Source organism: Aristolochia californica, unplaced genomic scaffold, assembly GCF_029961685.1.
Source record: "Aristolochia californica isolate CCGP_79_NKW_82.1479 unplaced genomic scaffold, dmAriCali1.0.hap1 SCAF_14, whole genome shotgun sequence".
Lineage (NCBI taxonomy): Eukaryota > Viridiplantae > Streptophyta > Magnoliopsida > Piperales > Aristolochiaceae > Aristolochia > Aristolochia californica.
This window is the reverse complement of record NW_027181815.1, coordinates 5,656,063-5,679,776: the sequence shown is the minus strand read 5'-3', so window position 1 is coordinate 5,679,776 and position 23,714 is coordinate 5,656,063. Positions and strand designations below refer to the sequence as shown.

At 37.6% G+C, this 23,714-nt stretch overlaps 1 protein-coding gene across 2 annotated transcripts; it reads left to right on the top strand.

Annotated features, from left to right (window-relative positions):
• Nucleotides 1-262: 262 nt before the first annotated feature.
• LOC137950021 (uncharacterized) lies at nucleotides 263-23,661 on the top strand. Of its 2 annotated transcripts, none has more exons than XM_068796360.1 (15): nucleotides 263-1,174; nucleotides 2,350-2,375; nucleotides 2,751-2,809; nucleotides 2,934-2,993; nucleotides 3,167-3,250; nucleotides 3,405-3,512; nucleotides 3,683-3,745; nucleotides 7,828-7,908; nucleotides 10,008-10,073; nucleotides 14,562-14,717; nucleotides 14,876-14,953; nucleotides 18,668-18,706; nucleotides 22,398-22,480; nucleotides 22,554-22,626; nucleotides 23,396-23,661. In XM_068796360.1, exons 1-15 carry the CDS (start codon nucleotides 360-362, stop codon nucleotides 23,558-23,560), a joined length of 1,956 nt encoding a protein of 651 aa, XP_068652461.1. In that variant the 5' UTR covers nucleotides 263-359; the 3' UTR covers nucleotides 23,561-23,661. The 2 variants fall into 2 exon arrangements, with proteins under 2 accessions (XP_068652461.1, XP_068652460.1); XM_068796359.1 differs by having other exon boundaries at nucleotides 2,320-2,375.
• The last annotated feature ends 53 nt before the right edge of the window (nucleotides 23,662-23,714 follow it).

Here is a 23,714-nt window from a genome sequence, read left to right as displayed (position 1 = left end):
AGGACTTGTCGAGTCACAAAGGGGGCAGCACCCGGAGGGGTTACAAGAGGTCAATCGAATGAAGTGCGGTTCCACTGACCCAGCCATGCCCGTCGTGCCCAACCCGGCTTGGCGAGTATGGTTAGCACTTCGCGGTTCTCGGAGAAGTCCAAAACCATCTTTTGGTACGAACTTGAGACTTGATTTCATTAGACACCGTACTTCTGTCACTAAATCAAAAACTACAGCAAAACAAAGCTAATGCGGGAAAAGTCGGGAACGCGCATTCATAACCTTACCGCGAACTAAGGGCACCGTCTTCCTTAGTTTGAATTTCCCGGCTTTTCCTTATCGACTCTTAATCTCCTCAGTCTCTGTTCATGCAAACTTCTTGTTGGCAGATCCCGGTAACTCCCCAAATGAGGAAGTTTCATCGTCTGTTCCGCGGAGGTCTTATTCTGAATCCTACCAAAAGTAAGTTTGAATCCAGTTGTAGTTTTCTCCCCATCGCATACTCTCGAAAGAATCCACCTCTCCATCATTTACACCTTTTGGAACTGAGAACTATTCATTCCACCTCGAATCGCTCTCAGGAACCAGAAGTCAATGCTGATATTGACCATCCGGGGGCTTTCTTAAGCTCTGATTCAAGCTCTGATTCCTGGAAGGATGAATTTAGTTCGGCCCACGGACATTCCAGTAAACCGTCTGGGGATGTAGGATCTAGCAACGGAGAGGTAAGCCCTAGAAGTTTGTCGGCTTCAGGTTTTAGGAAGCAGAACTTCTCTCCTCAGACACCCACTCGGGGCATTACGAAACCCGAACATGAAGGACCACGTTACAGAGTCCAAAACCGTAAGGCTGAAAGTTCTGCCCTCTCAACTGGTCCTGAGGCAAGGTCACAGTGGTCTACTCTGACGAAGAAAATGGCTAAAAGCAAAAGCAAGATTCATTGGGTATGCGATAATTGTGGAGCATCTTACGGACAATGGTTAGGCTTCTGTCGGCATTGCGGGGAGATGAATACTCTAAAGCAGTTTGCAGAAGCCGAGAAACTTGAGAGCAAGACCAGAGGGGCTGATGTTTCCGAAAAGCTTGTACGTTCCTGGTTCACTCAAAACCCAGTGGATTTGCGTCCTCAGAGTCTATCGGAAGTTTACCAAGGGATGACCCAGACACAATGGAGAACTCCTTTGTAAGTGTCTCTTGGCTGCCCTTCATTTTTCTGGCAAAAGGAGGTAATAGCTATAAAAAGGGAAAGAGCTTCAACTACTAAGAACTAGAGGCACTGTTTACCAGGGCAGATATACTATCCATTATCTACCTGAAGGCATGCGTCCAAATTTCAGATTCCATCACACATAGAAGGATATCCCCGGGGAACTTAATTATATCCAATAAGAGCTTATAGTGGGTCTGTATTATATGAATAAATTAGAATAATTTATCTGCCATAATCTTTATAGAAGGAGCTTTACACTGCACTAAGGTGATTAGTTCATTGGATGTGCTGTCTTCTGAGCACTCCTATTTGAGTTAAAATTGCAGGTGTTCAGAGTAAGAGATGCTCCTTGACAACCGTTATGCCTATTTTAGTCCAACTAAAGTTGAAAGTTTTGTCCATCTTCATTGTCCAAAATAGAGTTCATTAGGAGAAAAAATAGACCAATACTGTAGAAACACGTGGGAAGACATCCTGGTGGCACAGGCTAGATGTCTTGGTATTGATGACCTGACTGCTTTGTTGAGGAAGCAAGTGCACTCTTTGCTACACCCATTAGACTCTGCACTTATCTATTTTCACATATTTACCCTTGTATTCCAATTTCGACAAAAGAAAGTAGAGTTTGAAGACTTATGAGCTGTTGGAGCCATTGAAACATGTACAGGGTGATAAAGTACATTGGTTTGGTGAGCCATCATTTGTGATAAATTAAGGGAAGCAAGCAAATACACTTGCAGAAATCTTGGAAACTAATGCTATTACATCTTCCTGTCCCTGTGGGCCTTGCTTGATTGCATGGCTATGTTGAACATTTCGTGGCCATCCCAGTTCGTAGCTACAGTCATCCTGTAAACATAGGTCATCCATGTGGTATGCTAAAACATGGAGAAGGTGAAATACCTGATATTAGCAGTGATAGATGGAGAGACTCTTTGCCTTTATGCATAACATCATCAAAGCCTTCTCTCCTAAAACACTAGAAAAGGAGGCCTTCTTTCTAACTATGTTGTAGTTGGAGTGATAATAAAAGAAATTCTAACTGAGAAACAAATAGCTTCCACAATTTTTGTTTTTTAATCACGGGCAAGAGTTCCATATAAGGCTGTATTATGTAGGCCTGGGCTTTTTGGCGCAGAGGTTTCCAGAGTACTTGGCGGTGGTCTTGTACCAGGTACAGTTCTTGGACTAATTTTATAGATTGAAATGTTATCAGTGTTTATTTTATTCATGCCAAGGTGTCCATAATTCTGGTAGTGGCCTTGTTTCAGGGTTTGTTTATTTATTTATTTTACTCTCTTGTGCATTACAATAAAAAGTTTATTATTACACTGCAGAGATGTTTAGAATCTGGCTTTCCCTTGTAAAAATGAATTCCTTGCTTGAGCACAAAGATCTCTGTGGTTAAACTGTAGCTGTTAGTTGCACTGTAACACCTATAAAATTAATTTTTTTCTGAAACATATTTTGAGTGCCTTTGAATGCATAGTTCTTGGTTTTTGCATCTGACCTCAGTGAAGGTAGTTCACTCTTGCATGGTGTTGTATAGGCTCCTTGATTTTGGTAGGTGGTGATCCTGGTGTTGGGAAAAGTACACTACTGCTGCAGGTATTTGTGGTGGTTTTATTTGTTAATATTGACAGAAATGGTACCTGTAACTTGTAAATTCTTCTCTTATTCTGATTCCTTTTACTAGTCCAAGCTGATCGTAAGTTCATTTTGTGAATTTAAGATTGCTGCAATGTTAGCTGAAACCAGCAAGACTCGAGTTATCTATATCTCAGCTGAAGAGGTCAGCTAAGTTAACTTCACTTATCATCGTATATGTAACTGAATATAATTCCTCTTATCAGATTCATCTTTTTATGCTGCTCTTGATTTATTAATCATCACTGACTTTGTTTGATGCATCTGTCACTTGAATTCAATACTGAAAAAGTTAATTCATTTTATTTTGTTCTGCAGAGTGTTGAACAAATTGGCCATAGGGCTGATCGCATGAGAATTGGGACAGATGATCTTTTCTTATATTCAAGTACTGATATTGAGGTACCTCACACTTGTTGTTTGATTTCTTTGTTAATGGATGTTAAAGTTGGGCCCAAGTCTATCAAAAAATGGCTAGCTAAAGTTAGGATACCTTTTCTTAGAGCTTTCAATCTTTTTTTGTCTCTTTAGGTTAATATTGTCTGTTTCTGTGCAGGATATATTAGAAAAAATACATGTGCTCTCTCCCCAAGCTGTAATAGTGGATTCTATTCAGACGGTTTACCTCAGAGGAGTACCAGGAAGTGCTGGAAGTATCACTCAGGTTGTATCTTCTCATATTTTCAGGTTCTATATTTTTAGATGATTATAACCTTGTCATGATTCATGGCTGTTAGTGTTGAAAATTTTGATTCAAATATATCTGGATCAGAAAAGCACCATATACAATTACAATGGATTGGTAAAATTTTCTGGCTTTGTGACACTTAACAGGTGAGGGAGTGCACCTCAGCCTTGCTGCGCTTTGCTAAGGAGTCCAAGATACCAGTTCTTTTGGTAAGTTTTTGCAAGCAGATGTATCTTGTCAGTTATGCCGTCTTTTAGTACCAAGTTGAAAAACTTTTTAGTAATTGACATTCACTTGGACCAATTTTATTAAGGGACAATCCACGACTGCATGTGATCCTTGGTCTATTTATCTATGCCTGACCATATTATTCTGTTTAGTCATGGAAAAGCAAAGCTTCTAAAATGGGATTTGAAGATATTAAGAATGGGATGTCATTTTTGAAAATGCTGGGTAGAAACTCAGGAGATAACTTTGATCTTTACAACCTTCAACAACTGGCATCCCTTTGACAATTTTTGAAAGTATGATGGACTATGGAAGTAATAAACACAAGATCTCAAGGGAAGGAGAGAAGAGAGGAGAGTAGAAACCAAGGGAGAGAAAGATGAGGAAGATAGAGAGGTGTAAGGACGAATTTGAGCCAAGAGGAAGAGGTTTGAATGTTCTACCCCATGACTTGAGGTTGTATTTATAGTTGTGGGAAAATGTTTACAATGACTACAATGCCTTTATGGCTACGTGATTCAAAAGGAAAAGGACATAAGAGGACATACACTAGCTTGCATAATTACAATTCTATGCCATCTCTATGGAAGTTCTCTTTATTTACTAGTCATGCCACCCCTACATATGTGGGTGTCTTTTAACACTCCCTCTCAAGGTGGTGTTTGTAACTTCACTTTGCAAATAATTTTGGTCAAGAAACTTGTGTGCTTGAAAAAAAAATTTGATGGCCTTGCTTTGATTCATTCTTGTCCACATTTTGCTTGTAATCTTCATCTTGTTCTCCCCCTTGGATAATCTAGTCACATAAAATTTGATTACCACAACACGTGGAATTCTTTTTTGTAGATTATAATTTTTCTTCTTTTTAAATGTGGAATTTGGAAGGAGGCGCAACCACTGCAACACTCAACTTCTAATTTGAATTCTTACATGTAAAGAAAATAAGAAGAGGACGTACATCAAATCAACAGAGTAATAAATGCGACGTGACTTGATTCAACTTGTAGAATCTTTCATGGTAGATTCTATCACCTACCCCATCCTTCATCCTTTTCCTTCTATTCTCCCCCTCAAGCTAGGAGGTAATGGCAATGATCCCAACTTGAAACAAAAAATAGTTGGAATAATTATCGCCTCCATCAAGGTGTCCCAAGGATAAGTATTCAATCAGAAACACACTCTCAAAAAGTAACATAGGTGATAAAATTGGAGTTGAAATCAACCTCAAAGGATTTCGTACAAAATAGTGATAATAATCACTTAAACAGAGTAATGCCTGTCACTCAAAAGGACTTTCTCCCTTTTTCATTGTAAAAAACTTAATGTTTAAACAAATGTATGAATAGAAGTGCTAAAATGGAAAAAAATGATGAGTGAGAGAGAGAGAGAGAGAGTGAAGGACGGAGATAATGAGAAGGAGAATGATCGTCTAAGAAGGAGAAGCTCTTCTCCTCGTCCCATAAGCAGAGAGGAAGCTCGATTTCAACAACAACATAAAGGTAAGGAATTCTCACATACAGAAAAAGATAATGTACGTGAGATTCTAGAGAAGGAAGATAATTCTAGCTGGAGAAAAATGATCAGCAGAAGGACTCTTGAAGGCATCGGTGAATGACTTTGTTCGATTTGGTTCTTCAATCAATACTCAAAGAGGGATTGTTATATGACTTACGACAAGAACATGTATGAAACCGTGTTTTATTTCTATACCAGTCAATACTTGTTGTTCCTTCATCAAGTAGTTCAAGGCAATCACAATTGCCAACAGTAGAGTACATCTCACGAAGGATCTATGGACTGAGTCCCAGGTTTTCTATTTCTCAATCTTACAGTATCATGGGAAATGGGATTGCAACATAACTTAGATCAGACAAGAAAAAATCATGGGTTATGTTTATATTCTAGAATCCACCAATTCTTTGGATGGAAGACTTTACCGGATTGTCTCCATCAATTTGAGCTTTCAATACCAGCAGAAGAATCACCTCCAAATTCAAATCGTAGTAATTTTCCTCCCCTATCAAAGATAATTATTCGCAGCTCGAGTATTAAAAATCCATCTTTTGAACCTTTGGAAAATTCTTTGAAATATGCATTCCAGAGTGCGGGAAAATTGTTAGAAGTTGACATCTTCTATTGTTGTCAAAATTGATTGTACTCTTGAAAGAAAAGTTTCAAATCTCAAAGTGGTTTGCTGATCATCTACAGTTAGTCTATATTCCGCATTTCTTTTACCTTGGGAATTATTCATGGCTTATTTCATTTTGTTGTTCAAAAGACAAAATCTCTTCATTGAATATTCCTCTTCCTTCTAAACTCAAGATTTCTAAAGTCTATGCTTGGCCATCCTTATCAAAATTTTCAAAAAGTCAATGGCTAAAAATTCATGGTCTTTCGTTGGAGTTTTGGAATACTATTGGGAAGTTAGAACAAATAGTCGAAGCTACTAAAAGGTAGTATCGTCTAGACTATGCTCAAATTTAAGTTATTTTAGAAAAATCATTTCTGAAAAAAGCAATGGTGAAAGTTTCCTCCAACAACAATTCTGTATGGGTTCAAATTTTCTTGGAGACAGTCTCTCCTTTCTCTGAGCTAGTTGCTGAGAATTGGCCAAGACGATTGAGTCGAGTTGACTCAGCTAGGATGGAAGCTGATCTCACTTGGTCTAATTCAGTATCATAGAATCATGGCGGGAATAAAGGGGTTAGTATTGACCTTCCTAAAACTCACATTTCCAATACAAATTTAAATTGCTTAAATGCTTCTCCACAAGCTGTTTGCCCTTCAATTTTGCCTCATGAATGGCATAATGGGAGTAATTACTTCGCTGTCAGAAATGACAACATGCAAAGTCAAAGGGCTTTCAATAGTGTGCCAACTCAGTTGATTCAGTAGAATGATTACGATATAATGCCAACTCCATTTCACCTACCTGCTATTAATGGAGAAGGACAAAAACAAAATGATTATGGTATAATGCCAATGCATGGAGAAATTCCTAAACAAAGTGATTATCAACGCCATTTCACCTACTTGCTATTAACGAAGAAGGACAAAAGCAGAAGACTCTAGAATTGAATCGACAGTTAATTGATTTAATGCTGGTTACTATAATAACCAAGGCCGGGAAGAGCTTCAAATGGAAAGCAAATATCCTCCACCGGAGGCTGCTTTGGTTTTTTTGCCATTTTCTGCTTCATATGTCCATTTCTCTCTCTAGAAAAATTTAATGGCAAAAATTCTTTTTGAATTGGAAAATAGACTCAAAGATCTTTCTAACGGTATGTAATTTACTATATAAAGTGTATGGGTAAGAGAGAGAAAACCAACGAAAAACAAGAATTGGGAAATAAGACTAAAGGGAAAAACGAGAAACTCTTTTTTTCTTTTTCTTTTTCTTCGTCTTCCTCCCTTTCTTCTCTATTTTTTTTTTTTTTCATGTCAGATCTTTGCCTGCTTTGATACCTTGTTGATTTCTAGGGCCAACACATAAACACAAGAGATCTCAAGGGAAGGAGAGAAGAAAGGAACTCTAGCTCTTGGGAGAGGAGAGAAGAAACCAAGAGAGAGAAAGAAGAGGAAGAGAGAGAAGTGTAAGGACAAATCTGAGCCAAGAGGAAGAAGCTTGAATACTCTACGCTTTGGCTTGAGGTTGTATTTATAGTTGTGGGAAAGTGTTTACAATGACTACAATGATCTTAGGGCTACATACTTCAAAAGGAAAAAGACATAAGAGGACATTCACCAACTTGCATAATTACAATTTTATGCCATCTCTATGGAAGTTTTCCTTATTTACTAGTTATGCCACCCTTACATACGCAGATATCTTTTAACACCTGTCATGCATCTCCTTATTAACTTTCAGTTCCCTTTTGCATATGCTTCAATTTTGTGTTTGCACTTATTATTTATGATCAAATTAACAGTTGAAAACAGTTGAAAAATCTTTCCTTTTTACATGCAATATATTTCCCCTAAAGTGCAGTTGGGTGGCTTTTTTCAGTTTTCCTCAGAATTTGGACCTCTCTTAGCTTCATTTCATTATTGTTACATCTTTCAGATTGGACATGTGACAAAATCTGGAGATATAGCAGGGCCACGTGTCTTGGAGCATATAGTGGATACTGTTTTATATATGGAAGTAGGTATATTGTTAAATATGCAGGCACTGCTACTTTTCATGCAATGTTATTGTAGACATTATAGATTTTGTCATATTTCTACAATTTTTTTGGTGAGACAAAAAATATGATCAAAATACTTACAAGCAATATGATGTTTTACCAGTCATTACTTACTCATTTGTGTCCTGTTTAGTCAAAAACCTTTGTTAGTATTTTTTTAATGACAATTAGAAAAAAAGGTATCTGCTAAGAGAGCTCCTAAAGGAAAAGAGTGAGAAGATGATAATTACATTATGGGAGAATCTCAGTTCAAGTGATAAAGAAAAGATAAGAGAACATTTGTTGACATTGTTAGAAGTTATAATTTAGAATTTATGTAGTTTGTTTATTTTCTGGGAAAGTCATTTCCTATAGAAAGTGGTTTCTTTGGTTTTAAGGAGCGCAAGGACATGATTGTAATTTCTAATCTTTGATATATGTGGAACTATTCTTAACAGTAATCAATAGTTCTAAGTGGAAACGTAGTTCTATTGTTTCCCTATTCTTCCTGTGGCTGCACGACTTTGGAAGGCAGTCAGTAGCAAATTGGAATTAAGTTTCTCATGGATGTTTGGGAATGAAAAAACTGCATATGATGAACAAAGTACTCATCATGCCACTTTAGTGAATGAAATAGGATTTTTGAAAGGTTGTCTCTGGGTCATTTAAAAAAAAAAAGAAAAAGAAAGGTTGTCTCTGTTAGTAAGTATAATTACCTGGAAATTGTTGTTACACTTCACCCCAAGGTACCTGGAAATTGTTGTCACATATCAAAATTCATAAAAAAATCTTAATTGGCTGTTAGATTATGGTTGAATGAATGGATTGATGATAGAGGTCTGGCCGGAGCAATACCACATTCTTTCAGGGAGCTAGAGAACTCTCCTTTACATTCATGATCCAATACTTCTGAGAAGTAGGGCATTTGGATAGAATTAATCTCTGGTTAGGGCTAAATAAAGATGAAGCTCTAGTGTCCAGCAATTTGTTCTACGCCTCTGAGGAGGGGACAAGCTAGTGGTCTGACAAGGTGTCAGGTCAATTCTCTGTTGCCTCTCTCTCTATACTGTCATAAAAGCCTCAGCTTGAAATCCAATCCTCCTTGTGCCTCCTTGTGGAAACTCTGGTCCATCTCAATATTTTACATTTTATTTGGTGAGCAACCAGGAGAAAACACAAGGACAACTTGTTATGTTGAGACCGGTAGCTTGGCTGATGGAGCCTGTACCATATTTCCAGGACATGGCATACTTTTGTGCAAAGTTTGGTTTTAATCTGTGTTTTTCTGTATCATGCCTGGGTTTTTTTTTTCAAGCATCCATTAACTTCTCATGGGTAGACATAAACTCTGACTAAAGGTGGAGTAATCAGGTTGTCTTCAGACATTCCATACAAATGCAGCTCAAAAGACGCCTGATTGAAAGAATAATCCAACAGGTTCTAGAATAGGCAAGTCAAACTCAAGATGTCAATGACTACCTTGTGGGGTAATTAATCCAAAGAAGTGGATGTCCATCTTCTTCTCCTGAAGCAGGCCTTTAGTTTATCTGACAGGCCTGTTCCTCAATTAACCACTTAACTTTGATGGTAGCATGAAAGGAATAAGAAGTTGAGTGATCTGTAGTTGCAAACAGAGTATTCCATATTCAGGTCTTCTGGACATTGTGGATTCTGTTGAGGCATAGATATTCGAGGAACTCTGGCTTCTATCAGTTGAAGGATTGCTGTCATAATGACCTGTCTTAAGAAAAAATTCCTGCAGCCATGAAGATGACCATTTCTTTGATGTGGCATCCAACTATATAAACTGATTCTTGAGTACTAGTTGGTGCTTTTTACTCTGGTCTACTATGTGTTGTGGATTCTCACAGAAAGGAGGAATTGCATATCAACATTTTCTGAAGGGGATTCAGCTTCTTTCTTGATGTTATATGCTGTTAATGCTCCATAACTTTTTGGGCTGGGGCGTTGTTTAAAGTTTTTTATCTTTCAGAAAAAAAAAATGTTAGCTTAGTGGTTTAGAAGTTTGGAAGTTTATTCTGTGTGTGACTTGACACAAATTGTGTTCCTTTTGCAGGGTGAGAGGTACTCAGCTCATCGTTTACTACGTTCTGTGAAGAATCGATTCGGTTCAACTGATGAGGTTCTGCCTCTCCAAATTTCCTCAACTGTCAATTATCATTTCTGTTGAACCCGGTATCTGATTATTAGATTTGCGCTTCTTACTGCTCATGTTTTTTTTTTTTTTTAAATGAACTTCTTACTGTTCATGTTATGTTTGTTTTTGTGCTAACTCAAAATCTGTTTGTTTTTGGTACATTATTTGTTTATTTTTTGAATGGCAACTGTAATACATTTTAGATTGAAGGCTTTTCTATAGAAACAGGAACTGTTTAGTCATATTTGTGAGAAAATCAGCTCAAGGGTATTTTTGTCATTTTACATGTTCGGATATTTTATATTATGGCCCCATCTTGTTCAGCTTATTTGATTTAGTCTATGTACAAATATTTATATTTATAGGAAGAGGAGAATGAGAGTTATAAGGGAATAAGTGTTTTCTAAGTAAACGGGGCATTTTTATCATTTCTTTAAATTATGACTTAAACCTAAATAAATAGCATTGAAGGTCGTGCACAACCAACAATGCAGCTCATTCAGAGCTTTTGCATCTTTTCTCTCTTCTCTCTCTCTCTCTCTCTCTCTTTTCCTCTTCTCTGTCTCTAGATTTTTCCCATTTTTTACATGGTATCAAAGCAGTGATCGTTGCTGGGAGTACATCTTAGCCAACAAAGCCAACAAACCTCCTCTTTATCTGGATGTCTTCACAAAATCAAGGTTTTTTTAGATCTCCTCGGTCACTGGTTGGTAAAAATTCAAATTTTTTTCCTTTTTCTTCTGCCATGACCTTAGGGTTATTGGTTCTATGATACTTTAAAGGATTATTCATGTTTTGAGAGATCTTGAGATGCACATCACCTATCCTTAGACCTGTGCTTACATCAGTTTGATGCTGACGTCAACCCTAATTGTGGTCTATTCTTGGAAGATCTTCTATATATTTGGTATATGGTGTTGATTTGAGCATATATTACTTGTGCACTTCTCATTTCTTCTCTAACCCTATTTTTTTACGAAGTGGGACCCACATGTGGAATTTGCAAAAGTGTTTGGATATTGAAATTGAATTTTTTGGTGACTCTATACTTACTCTATGGCTGATTTGGGTGAATTTTATGTACTATCTAGAGATATGGATGGATCTAATGGCAAAGATGTTTGTGCTTATGACATCTAAGAAGTTAACAAGACCAAATTATCTCAATTGGGCTAGGTTTGTGAGAATGTTTTTGAAAGGAAGAAGGAGGACACAGTACATTAGAGATGATCTTCCAATCCCAACGACTGATGATTGGGAGGCTGAAGACAACCAAGTTATGATTTGGATTGTCAATAGTATTTATTCATCATTAAAGAATCAAGTGATGCATTGTGAAACAACAAAAGCCAATGTGGGTTTCGTTGGAGTATCTGTATGCTCAAGAGAGGAATTTATCTAGAGTTTATGTATTGTATTCCAATTTCTTTAGTTTGAAAAGGGGTAACATGACTGTTACACAATATTACAGTGCATTTGTGGGACTTTGGAAGAAAATTAATTTGTATCATTAATTCATTATGGATGAGCAAGAATTAAGTAAACAACATAACCAACAACTGGTGGCGGAGTTTCTTGATGGCTTAGGTGGGGAGTTTGATAGCATTAAGGTACAAATCTTGGCTTCGGAAGAGGAAGGTTCCCCACCACTTTCAACAAAATTGTGAGAGCAGAAACAACTTTGGTAACCAAAGAAGAAAAAAGGGGTAAAGTGACAGATGCTGTTGCACTTAATACTTTGGGCCCTAGTCCTAGCCCAGCAAACTCATCTCAAGGTCGGACAGGTTTTGGGAGAGGTAGAGGTAGAGACAGTTCAAGTAGAGGTGATGGTAAGTCTGAGAGGAAGTGTGGCCAAAGTGGACGAAATAACCTTTACTCTGATAGATGCTGGATAAAATTTGGAAAACCTGCCTGGGCAGACTCTACTAGCCATGAGATTAATGGAACAACATCAGAGGTTGTTGCTTTTCTCCCCTCAGGGGGAGCTGATGAGGTACGACAACTATTTCAGCAACAACAACAAATTATGCAGTGTCTTACTCAGTTATCAGTTGGTTCATCTTCAACATTTGTGGTTCATGCTTCTAATCTTACTTCAGTTATGTCCACTCTTCATGTGTCTTCTTCTTCTACTTGGGTTATTGATTCCGGAGCTACTACTCACATGTCGGGTATGTCATCCTTGTTTTCTAACATGAAAGAGTCATCACATATAAAACAAGTAAATTTAGATGATGAGTTTGTTTCCTCAGTCTAGGGTGTTGGCACTATTAACCTAGCATCATTCTTGTCTCTTCAGTTTGCTTTACTAGTTCTGAAATTTCCCTTAAATCTGCTATCAGTGAGCCAATTAACTAAATCTATGAATTGTTATCGGACGTTTTATCCTACTCTTTGTCTATTTCAAGATCTCGGGACGAAGAGGACAATTGGTTCAGCGTGTGAGAGAGGTGGTCTGTATTATTTGGAGAGCCACTTTCCAGATAATACACTACATGCACTTCATACATTTGCTACCCCATTCCAGTGGCATTTGCGATTAGGTTATCCTTCGCCGACAAAACTGATTCAAGTCTTTCTATAATTTTCTTCCAATCTTACATTTCAATGCAAGTTGTGTTAGCTGGGAAAGCACCACCGGAGTTCCTTTCCAGCCTTACATCATAAGACAAGTCAACTATTTGAGGTTATTCATTCAGATAGTTGGGGTCCTTATCCTATAACGAGTCTATTTGGATTTAGGTACTTTATTTCATTTAGTGATGACTTTAGTAGGTGTACTTAGGTCTATGTCCTTCGGGAGAAATCGGAAGCTTTTGATGTATTCAAACTCTTTTACAATGAAATAAAGAATCAGTTTTGTCAAAGTCAATGGATCATTCATCAAACCGCATGTGTGCTTACTCCACAAAAAAATGGAGTTGCAAAACGTCATCTACTAGAGGTAGCTCGCACTATGATATTATATATGAAGGTTCTTAAGTATATTAGGGGTGAGGTAGTGCTTATTGCATGCTACTTGGAACAATAGGAGGCATTGTTTGATCAAGGCAAGAGCAGCAAATTTTGTCCAGTTGTTTCTGATGTAGGCACTTTTGCAACAGAAATTATTTTCTGGTTGCAACCTATGCAAAGGTCAGGTGAATGATCTTCTCAAGCAACTCCTCATGGGTGGAAGCTTTGTTGGAAAAAACTCCAAAGTTTCTTTCATTCCAGATACACCAAGGGGTGATGGTAAATAATATTTGTCAAAGAATTTTCATAATGTGGAGGGGGAGTAAAAGCACATTGTAGGTTTTTGAATAGGGTGGCACAGGCTGATGTCGAAGAATTGGAAAGCATGGTGCCAGATGTGGAGGGAATATGGGAGTGGATGATGAGGTGGTCGGCAGATTCCTTGAAGTTGTTCAAGATCCTGCAAGGGTTGTTTATAATGGTGGCTTCTCTTCTGTCAAGGTTGTCAGCAGTGACGATTCCATTATTCATTGCACATGAAATGAAAACTTGGGCTCCATTGCACACTCATTCTCTCTTTCTCTTTACATATCTGGATTTTGACAGTATTTTTTGCATAAGTGATATTGTTAATGTTAGGTGGTGTCAGAAGGACCCCCAAGAGAACCAATGCATGTGTGTAAGAATGACTGTTAAGGAATAGTCCCACATGGATTAGGGAATACAAAGATCTTGAGTTTATTAGTTGGGAAAGAGGCTTCTTAAGGTGGCTAGTCATTTTGGGATGGGCCTTGGACCCAACTTATCATGGTATCAGAGCAAGTACTCATATGTGGGCCTGCACCTAAACTATCTACTTGTAGAGCCACAAAAGAGGACCTACACCTAAACTATCCACTTGTAGAGCCACAAAAGAGGGCCTACACCTAAACTGCCTATTCCTAAATTATCCACTTGTAAAGCCACAAAAAGAGGGTCTATACGTGAGGGGGAGTGTTAAGGAATAGTCCCACATGGATTGGTGAGTACAAAAATCTTGAGTTTATTAGTTGGGAAAGAGGCTTCCTAAGGTGGCTAGTCATTTTGGGATGGGCCTTGGACCCAACTTAACAATGACCAAAGCCATAGAAGTAGGAATATTGGGAGGCAACTAAGTATAATTATAGGAGAGTATTTATTTCTAGATTATGTGATAGTCCCTCAAGCCCTGAATGAAAGTTAATCTTGTATAGCAATTAGGGAATAGTCGGTAGCAAACAGTATGGCTGAATGTCAAGCTAGTTACTCCATTTAGGTTATGTTTTTTAATTAATTTTATTGTTTTAGTAAGTATTATATCACTTAGATCTCCTGCTTTTGTAAGTTTTTAGTGTTCTGATGGAAACTTAATGTAATATGATTTTGACTCCAACTCTAGTTGATAGAGGTATTGAAATAGTTAATTGCAATCAACTGCAGTCCTAAACAGGTATTGTCCCTTCCAACAATTTTATGATAAAGTTTGTTTATCTTTGCCAGCTTGGGGTGTTTGAAATGTCTGAAAGGGGTCTGCAAGTTGTTTCAAATCCTAGTGAGATATTCTTAAGTGAAAATAACTACTGTTCTGAGGTTTTGGCTGGCCTTGCTGTCACTGTCATAATTGATGGGTCACGCACTTTTGTAATTGAGATTCAGGTACTGTGCCAAATCCTTTCTTTTGTTTGTGTAGCCTCTATGGGATTTTCTCTGCTAGGGAAAGTGTACTGCGGCTTAACTAGTTACATAAATGATATTTCTTGTCATTGCTTTATTTTTTAATTATTTACTGTGGTGGTTTTGTGTTGCATATGCAGGCATTATGTTCGTCAGGCTCGATGGTTGCAAGGCAAGTTAATGGGGTTCCAGCAAATAGAGCTGACATGATCATTTCAGTAAGTTACAGTCATTATTGATTCTGACCTTTAAATACTGCAAACTTCTGGGGAAGGGACTTTTGGAGAAGTCTCGTTGAGGGGGAGACCTCGACCCCCTCTTCTCTTATTAATTGAAAATGGGTCAAAGTACTTAAATACGCTTATACACTTAACGATACAAAACTACTTATATCTCCCAATATACATAATCAAAATGAATGAAACTAAGTCTAAAGACATAATCAATTATATAGAATAAAACGATTTTAAAAAACAGAAACAGTAGCTAATGTGAAATGATGAAATTGCCCCTTGTCACATCGGAGGTTTTCTAAAAAATTATTTACTACTCATTTAAAAAAAAATTATTTACTACTATTAAATATACTGTAAAATAGTGAAGAAAGGAGAGTTGAGAGTGAGAAGAGCATACTAATATGGATAGGAGGCAAAGTTTGAGTCCCCCTATTCTTTATTAAGCTTGTACACCTTATATCTCCATAGGTCATGTCCGGAAGTTGTGATTATTGGACCATAGACAATTACAGACTTCCTGAAATTACTGGTACTCTCCCTGATATAACCAGACTACTTGAAATGACCAAACTACCGTTTACACATATACCATCATTCATTTATTTACCACTATCAAATGACACAGGGACTAAGACGATTTGAAGCCACCTAACTCGACACTTTTGCTAACTCTAGTGAAGTTCTATATGAAACCAACTTCACACGTGTACTACCTGGCATTCTCTTAATGAGAGCTGAGATGCTTGATATGTGTTGTTGTCTTTGAAGACAACTTTAATATTTGATTCTTGAATTTTTAGTTGGCTGGCGGGAGTTTTTTTCAGTCCTACAAAGTCTAGACCCACTGTACTGTCATTTACTTGTTTAAAACCTCACGTTTCACCTAATTTGTCCATCACCGACCCGCTTGCCTTCTCATGGCACATGCATAAACAGAGAAGCAAAGATGACAAAAATGCAAATCGTAGCACCTATTTATTTTATATTGGTTCAATTGATGAATCAAGAGATTGTTTGAATTGAAAACTAGAAATATGGAGCAAATCTGAGACTACAATGGTTTCATTATTGGTTCATTGAAGACTGAAAATATTTGCTGCAACTTCATTGACAAGTACTAAAGAGTGAGGGTCCAGCATAGACCAAGGTGAAGGATTTCTGTAACCTAAACCATGCTGATCAAAAGGGGAGACTGAGGAAGACACACACCATACAATTTTTTTTTGGCTAGAGTACAGTCTAGTGCCTGTATGAAGGCAAAATTCTACAAACCAACTGTTAGTGCTTTGCCAGAAATAATCTCGGGTGGCGGAGTGGAATGTTTATATGGACTTAGATATTGCATTACTTAGGATATTTAGAGTAGCTCCCTTGAACGATGGCCAAATCAGAGAGTAGTTTGAGATGGTTGTTGCATGTCCCAAGAACACTAGATAATACTGTAGTAAGAAGTATTCTTGTTTAAGTATAAGGGTGGTTATGCAATTTTTCTGTACTTGAGCTCTTGGACTGGAAGAGGTTATGTTCTGTAATTCTTTTCAGTTTACTTATTTACCCCTATTTTATTTACATAATCAGGATCGTATATGTAGTTAGTACTTTTTTCATCTTCTCTTCCCTTTTCTTCCCTAAACTTTGGCACTCGACCCACTTTCTATTAGAAATACTCAACATGTGCATAAAGACAGAAATATTCATCTCTATGAAGTAACAACTTAGGGGTGATCAAGTGTCAGATGTATCCTAGTAAGCACTCATATCTTGTAAAATCGAAGTCATCTATTCAGATAGAGGGAGAAAGAAGTTTATTCTCATCGTTCTCGAAAAAACTAAAAATCTCATAAACCATTCTTAGGTGATTCTAAAACAATGAAAATGAACCTCAAAAATCTTATGCTATGTGCTGACATGAGCCACAGAATGATTATTTGGATGGATAGAGAATGAAGAAGAAGAGGATGTAGAGGAAAGAAGAGTTGTCTTTTCTTTCTTAGCTCAGCAAAAGTTCTTGTGAGAAATGAAAATTTAGATCCTATATACCAGGTAAAGAGTAACAAAGGATGATAGGAAACAGATTGAGGGAAATGAGATTAGGGCTGTAAATGGATCTGGATTCGAATCCGACATGTCAGATAATATCTGAAATTTTGGATATTTTAGATCCTATTTGGATATCTGGATATGAAATAAAAGGTATTGGATCCGGAATTGTAATACAAAGATTTGGATCAGTTCAATGTCCGTATCCAGAACCAAAATGGGGAAACCCATTACCCATGTGTCCCGCTCAACACTCCCCCATACATTTCATTTTCCCCCTTCTATCCTCTATTCTCGGTCTCTCCCTCCCTAAACCCTAGCCTCCCTCCGTCCATCGAGCAACCCTAACACCGAGTCGTCGTTGCAGACTTTCGTCACTCCACCCCTCTCATCTCATTCTCTTCTCTCCTTATATAAACCATAGCCTCCATCTGTCCTTCGAGCAAGCCCACCAAGTCACCGTTGCAGACTCCCCCCCTCTCATCTCTTTCCCCTCTCTCCTTACCTAAACCCTAGCCTTCCTCTAACGTGCGTCTGTCTATCAAGCAACCCTAACTCCAGGTATCCATCACAGACTCTCGTCACTCCCCCCATCTCATCTAATTCTCCTCTCCTGACCAAAACCCTAGCCTCTGTCCGTCTGTCAAGCAACCCTAACACCCAATTGCTGTCTCAGACTCCCGTCTCTTCACCCTTCTCATGTCATTCTCCCTCTCTCCTTCCAGGCATATTGACCATCACAACATCACCTCGATGGCCCGATTTGGCGATTCCCTCTTTCCATATTAATTTATACTTCTTTCTCCCTCTATGATTCATTACTTTTAGTTTTCTCCCTTATTTCTCCATTTGAACGATTGAACATCCCCCTCTCTGTATCAATTTCCCTACAGCATACCAACTCCACTCAAACAGCAGGCCAGCGTTTCCCATTTTGCCATTCTCAGCCTCGTAAGTAGGCTTAACTATTGAACCTTCATTGTTGCCTCTCTGGTTTATTGGTTTCCTTTGTGTTCTTCTCCCTCTTAGGTTTAATAAAATTTCCCAGTTTCTGTTTTCTCAATTTCTTTCTAGTTTAGAGCTAACTCAAGGGATCTACATGTCACAGGATTTCGGATACTATCCAAACGAATCAGATTAGGATATCCAGGTTCGGATAGCTTCCCAGATATTCGGATTTTGGGTATCTGGATATCCGAACATGGATTGGATCCGGAATTCCAATATGCAGACCGAATCCGATCCATTTACACTCGTAAATGAGAAGAGAGAAGTATTTAATCTGATATAGCAGTATGACTCAAATAAAATGCGATAAGAAGTTTTGAGCACACTTGGATAGATATTAAAGTTCGTTGAAACCAGAAGTGACCCTGAATGTTGACATGACTATTAGTTGGTCCACTATGATTTCTTGTATCTAAGCAATCAAAACTGGCACTTAATGATCAGTTTGTCAGGGTCAACTGAAACCAATTCCATCAGCCTACCATAATGTCTTGTTTTAAAATCTTTCATGCTTTTCCTCATAACTTGATTTAGTATTGCTTGAGCATTTCAGACATCTTGATGCATGTATCTTTTTTCTACATCCGAACCTGTTCTAATTTGCAATATTTTAGCACTGACTGGTTGTATTTATGAATTTTATTTTAGGTTCTAATGAAACAGGCTGGACTGAAACTCCAAGATAATGTAAGATTTTTGTTCTTCTATCTACTTTTCCATGCTTTTTCTGTCATATAGTGTTAGAAAATACCTCTGGGGGTATTTTGGTCATTTTGTCACTTCAGTGGTTAATTTTCTTTATTTAATCTTGCTCTGCATGTAAAATTTATCAGTGGTTAAATTTTTGTGTAAATAGGATGTGTAGTTAGGGAGATATAAGGAGATTAAGGTTTATTAAGTGTATAGGGGCATTTTTGTAATTTTAAACTCAAAACACCTATTTAAGAAGTTTGGGAATTCGTGCACAGCTCCCAATGAAGCCTTTCAGACTGTTCAGAAATTTCTTCTTCTCCTTTCTTATTTTTCTCTCAATTTTCTCCTCTTCCTTCACCCAAATCTTGGGTTCTTGACTTAGGAGCCTCGAGACATATGTTAGGTATGTTGTCATTGTTTTCCGATTTAAAAGTCTCTGTGTCAAACATGTTAATCTTGTAGATGGTTTTACCTCTCTTGTCCAAGGAGTAGGCAATGTTACTTCTGCTTCCTTTTTGTCTCCTCAATTACTGCTTTTGTTCCCAAGTCTCCTCTAAATTTGTTGTCTATTAGTCAACTAGCCAGGTCAATGAGTTGTTCTCTCATGTTTTATCCTACTCATTGTGTTTTCAGGATATCGCGACAAGACGATTGGTTCCACTTGTGAGAGAGATGGACTATACTACTTGGAGAACCATCAACTTAATAATATTCAGGCATTACATACAACAAATTCTCCTCTATAGTGGTACTTGCGGCTAGGTCATCTGTCTGCAACAAAACTGACTCAAGTCTTTCCAAAGTTTCCGTCTAGTTCTTCTTTTTTGTGCGAGTTATGTCAACTGGGCAAGCATCACAAAAGTTCGTTTCTAGTTTCTTCTCATAAAACAAACCATCTATTTGAGATTGTACACTCAGATATCTGGGATCCTTGTCCTGTGACTAGTCAGTTTGATCATTGGTATTTTATTTTATTTATTGATGATTTTAGTAGGTGTACTTGGATTTACCTTCTAAAGGAAAAATCTAAGGCTTTTGATGTATTCAAACTTTTCTTCAATGAAATAAAAAATCAGTTTGCTGTTTCGTTTCATATCTTGTGTACTGATAATGGTCTCGAGTTCTTGAGTCATAAATTCCAAGTCTTTTGTCAAGAACATGGAATTATTCATCAGACATCGAGTGTCTTTACTTCTCAGCAAAATGGCGTAGCTAAAGTAAGAGTCGTCATATACTGGAGGTAACTAGGACAATGATGATACATATATGCATGTGCTCAAGATTTATTGGGGTGATTCTGTTCTTACAACCTATTTCTTAGTTAATAGACTGCCGTCGTCTGTGTTAGAACGAAGAATTCTCCCCGCGTGTTTGGATGTGTCTACTTTGCTCATGTATTTGGGTATTTCAAGTCTCCCTAAGTAGTTAAGCGTGTATTTTTGGGGTACTCTCACACATAAAAGGGGTACAAATGTTTTTGCCTATCCACTAGAAAAACATTTGTATCTGCTAATGTTATTTTTTTTGAGGATGTACCATTCTTTATCCTTGTACAAGTTGACGAGCCCATTAGACCGTCACAAACTGTCATTGTCGAGAAACCATTACAAGTATATATTCACGCTGGAAAGAAGTATCACCACCAACTCTCTCACCGGACCGTGACTCTACTTCGTCTCAAGATCTTGGAGGTAATGATCTACATCTTCCTATTGCACTCAAGAAGGGTGTCAGGAATTGTACATGATATCCGTTATCTCAGTATGTATCTTTTTGTTCCTTATCTGATTCCTACAAAAAAAATTGTTTTGTCCATTTCTTTCTGCACTATCCCTTCTTCAATGCAGGAGGCCTTCGTGTCTCCTCATTGGAAGCAAGCTATGGATGTTGAAATGGATGCTTTGATAGATCGGGATACTTGGCAATTGTGTGATCTACTATATGGGGCCAAAGTTGTTTGTTGTCATTGGGTTTATACTATCAAGTACAATGTAGACGGTTCTATTGAGTAGTATCAAGCTCGATTGGTTGCGGAGTGGTGTACTCAAACTTTTGGTATTGATGTGTTTGAAATCTTTTCGCATGTTGCTCGTTTGTCTTTTGTCCGTATTTTGCTTTCAGTTGCAGTGAATCAGGGGTGGTCCCTACGTCATTTGGACATTAAAAACGCCTTCTTATATGGTGTTCTGGAAGAAGAGGTATATATGGAGCAACCTCCAGGATATGTTGCTCAAGGGGAGACACATAAAGTATGCAAAGTTAAGAAGGCGATTTATGGGTTGAAGCAGAGTCCACGTGCTTGGTTTGAAAAGTTCAGCCAAGTTGTGGTATCTATGGGGTTCTAGAGGAGTCATTGTAATCACTCTTTGTTTGTGATGAAGAGGTCCTCTGGAATTGTGGTGTTTTTGGTTTATGTAGATGGTATTATATTATCTGGGAGTGATATTTTTGGTATAGAGGATTCAAAGTCTCATTTGTCTGCACATTTTCAGACTAAAGAATTGGGACTGTTGAAATACTTTCTTGGCATTGAAGTGGTGAAAAGTAAAAAAGGCGTTGTGATGACACAATGTAAGTATATCACAGATATGCTTCAAGAGTATGGTTTTTTGGGAGCCAAGCCAACTGATACCCCAATGGAAGTGGGACATGATCTCCATGATGAGTAGAGTGATGAATTAAATGACAGAACACAGTATCAGAAGTTAGTGGGAAAGTTATCGAAGGTTGTTGACCTGGCCCAATTGAGATAATTTGGTCTTGTCAACTTCTTAGATGTCATAAACACGACATATTTGCCATCAGATCCATCCTTATCTCTCTAGATGGTACATAAACTTCACCCAAATCCGCCATAAAGTATAGAGTTACCAAAAAATTCAATTTCAATAGCCAAACACTTTTGCAAATTCCACAGATGTGGGCCTCACTTTTTAAAAAATTAGGATAGGTGACATCAACATCAGACTGATGAGGTAGGCACTGGTCTAAGGATAGGTGACAGCACTTAAACCGCAATCAACCACTGAATAGACCAAACAACTCAACGATCTGCACTACAAAACTCCAACTTAACTTTGCACCCAACCTGTGGGCTCCTAACTACGAAACAAACTAGGGAAGAGATTAATATCAAAGTCCAGCATCAGAAATCAACCAATGCACACTGATTTATGCACACTAGTAACCACAGAACATGAATTTTTCCAATCTAGCCGGGTTTGCGGGAAAAATATCTGACCTTGGAAGGTCTTTGCACTGAGAGGTTCAGATCTGAACCTAGTAACAGTAAGAACACAACTAGTTGGGAGTCTAAAACGACTCAACCTCCTTTTGTTTATCACTCAAGTGAAATACATATCATGACCTTCATTACAATAACACCTCTTAATGCTAATTACTTGATCATTACTGGCTCAAGTGTAATGAAACTAGAGACTCTTCTATAACACCCTTAACACCATGTTTCTTGCTAAGTAAGAAAAAGCAGTTTGAGATCTCGCTAGGTGTGATGAATCACCTAACCATGCTTGTAATTTTGCTATCCTTGTCATCCATTAATGACCAATTGGAACTCCTTTCTCAACTGAACCATTTAATGGAAGATCATTTTCTTGATTTGATTTTGTACAAATTCTCAAACCTTAATTTGTTTCCCTTCGTGTGTGTGCTTTTGTGTGTGTAGGCCATTTTCTTGAATGTGGTCAGTGGAATCAAGCTAACAGAGACTGCTGCTGATCTAGCAGTAGCAGCTGCAATTTGCAGCAGGTATCTATTCTTATTCTTTATTATTTTCTACTCGGACAGGAATGTCATTTTTAACTGCAAGTTTCCTCGACAGTTTCCTCGAGTTCCCGCTTCCTAATAATGTCGCATTTATTGGGGAGATTGGCCTTGGTGGTGAACTGCGGACGGTAAGCACACCTTACCAAAATTATTCTAGTTCAAAGATGGTTACTAGCATCTATTGAATGAACTGTTTTTATATTAGTATGAATCTTTTAATTTTTTTTTCGGTTTGAATTATGACATGTTTCTCTAAAAGTGAAGAAACACATAAAACTAAATGTCCTATAATTGATCTCATGATACATTTTTGCGTTAAACTGGAGTGATTTGAACAATAGGTTCCCAATAAAGACTTGGAAACCGAATTTGACACCCAAAAGTTTAGGTTGAGTTATCCGAGTTGGGTCGACTCACTCAAGTCCCACAGCTTGACCTATTCAGCCATCAGGGATGGGCCTAAAATAAGTAGGCTTGACCCATTAAAATATAAATAAATAAAATAAATTATCAATTAAATACTATAAATAGGCTACATTATATCTTGCAAATTAATATATGGTGAAAATTGTAAATTATAGAAAATTCTATTTTGAGGGTTGATGTTCTACGAAATTATTAAAGATTGGAATTGAATTAGTTGTAAGTTAATCACTGTGATTTCTCATTTCCTATTCATATTTAACACTAATAAATCATATTTATTATTGACTGCTAAGATTGCTTTGCTATCCTTTAATTATTTTCAGTTGCTCGTGCAATTGGGGCAATTCGTATTCTGACCTGCATTATCTTTATTCTTTTTCCTATATATCTGCAGATATATGTTTGTGTATTTCACCTTTAATACTTGATCGTCCTACTCTAAAACCACTTTAAAACTTTTTTTTCTAAAAGGTCCCCAGATTGGACAAGAGAATCAATGCTGTGTCCAAATTGGGATATAAGAAGTGCGTCATTCCAAAAGTAGCTGAGAAATCTACCGGTGTACTTGATTTGGGAGATCTAGAAGTCATTGGTTGCAGGAATCTGAAAGAAGTTATCAACAGAGTTTTTGTATGATATGCAATTGAAGGTTGTTGACGAATACCTGGGAGGGCCGCTTTGTCAAAATCAATACTCCACCATTCGAACTAATCTTGTGTCTGTAAACTTCAGCTGTATATCTTGTTACAATCAAATTGGTCACTGCAGAAGCAGCAATTTGATATCCTTT

What these genes read in the sequence shown, in the direction of transcription:
- LOC137950021 (XM_068796359.1), top strand. Translation starts at nt 360, where the DNA reads ATGCAAACTTCTTGTTGGCAGATCCCGGTAACTCCCCAAATGAGGAAG. An exon ending in ACACAATGGAGAACTCCTTT is followed by an intron (nt 1,175 to 2,319) that starts GTAAGTGTCTCT and finishes TGTATTATGTAG; the next exon opens with GCCTGGGCTTTTTGGCGCAG. An exon ending in AAAGTACACTACTGCTGCAG is followed by an intron (nt 2,810 to 2,933) that starts GTATTTGTGGTG and finishes TGTGAATTTAAG; the next exon opens with ATTGCTGCAATGTTAGCTGA.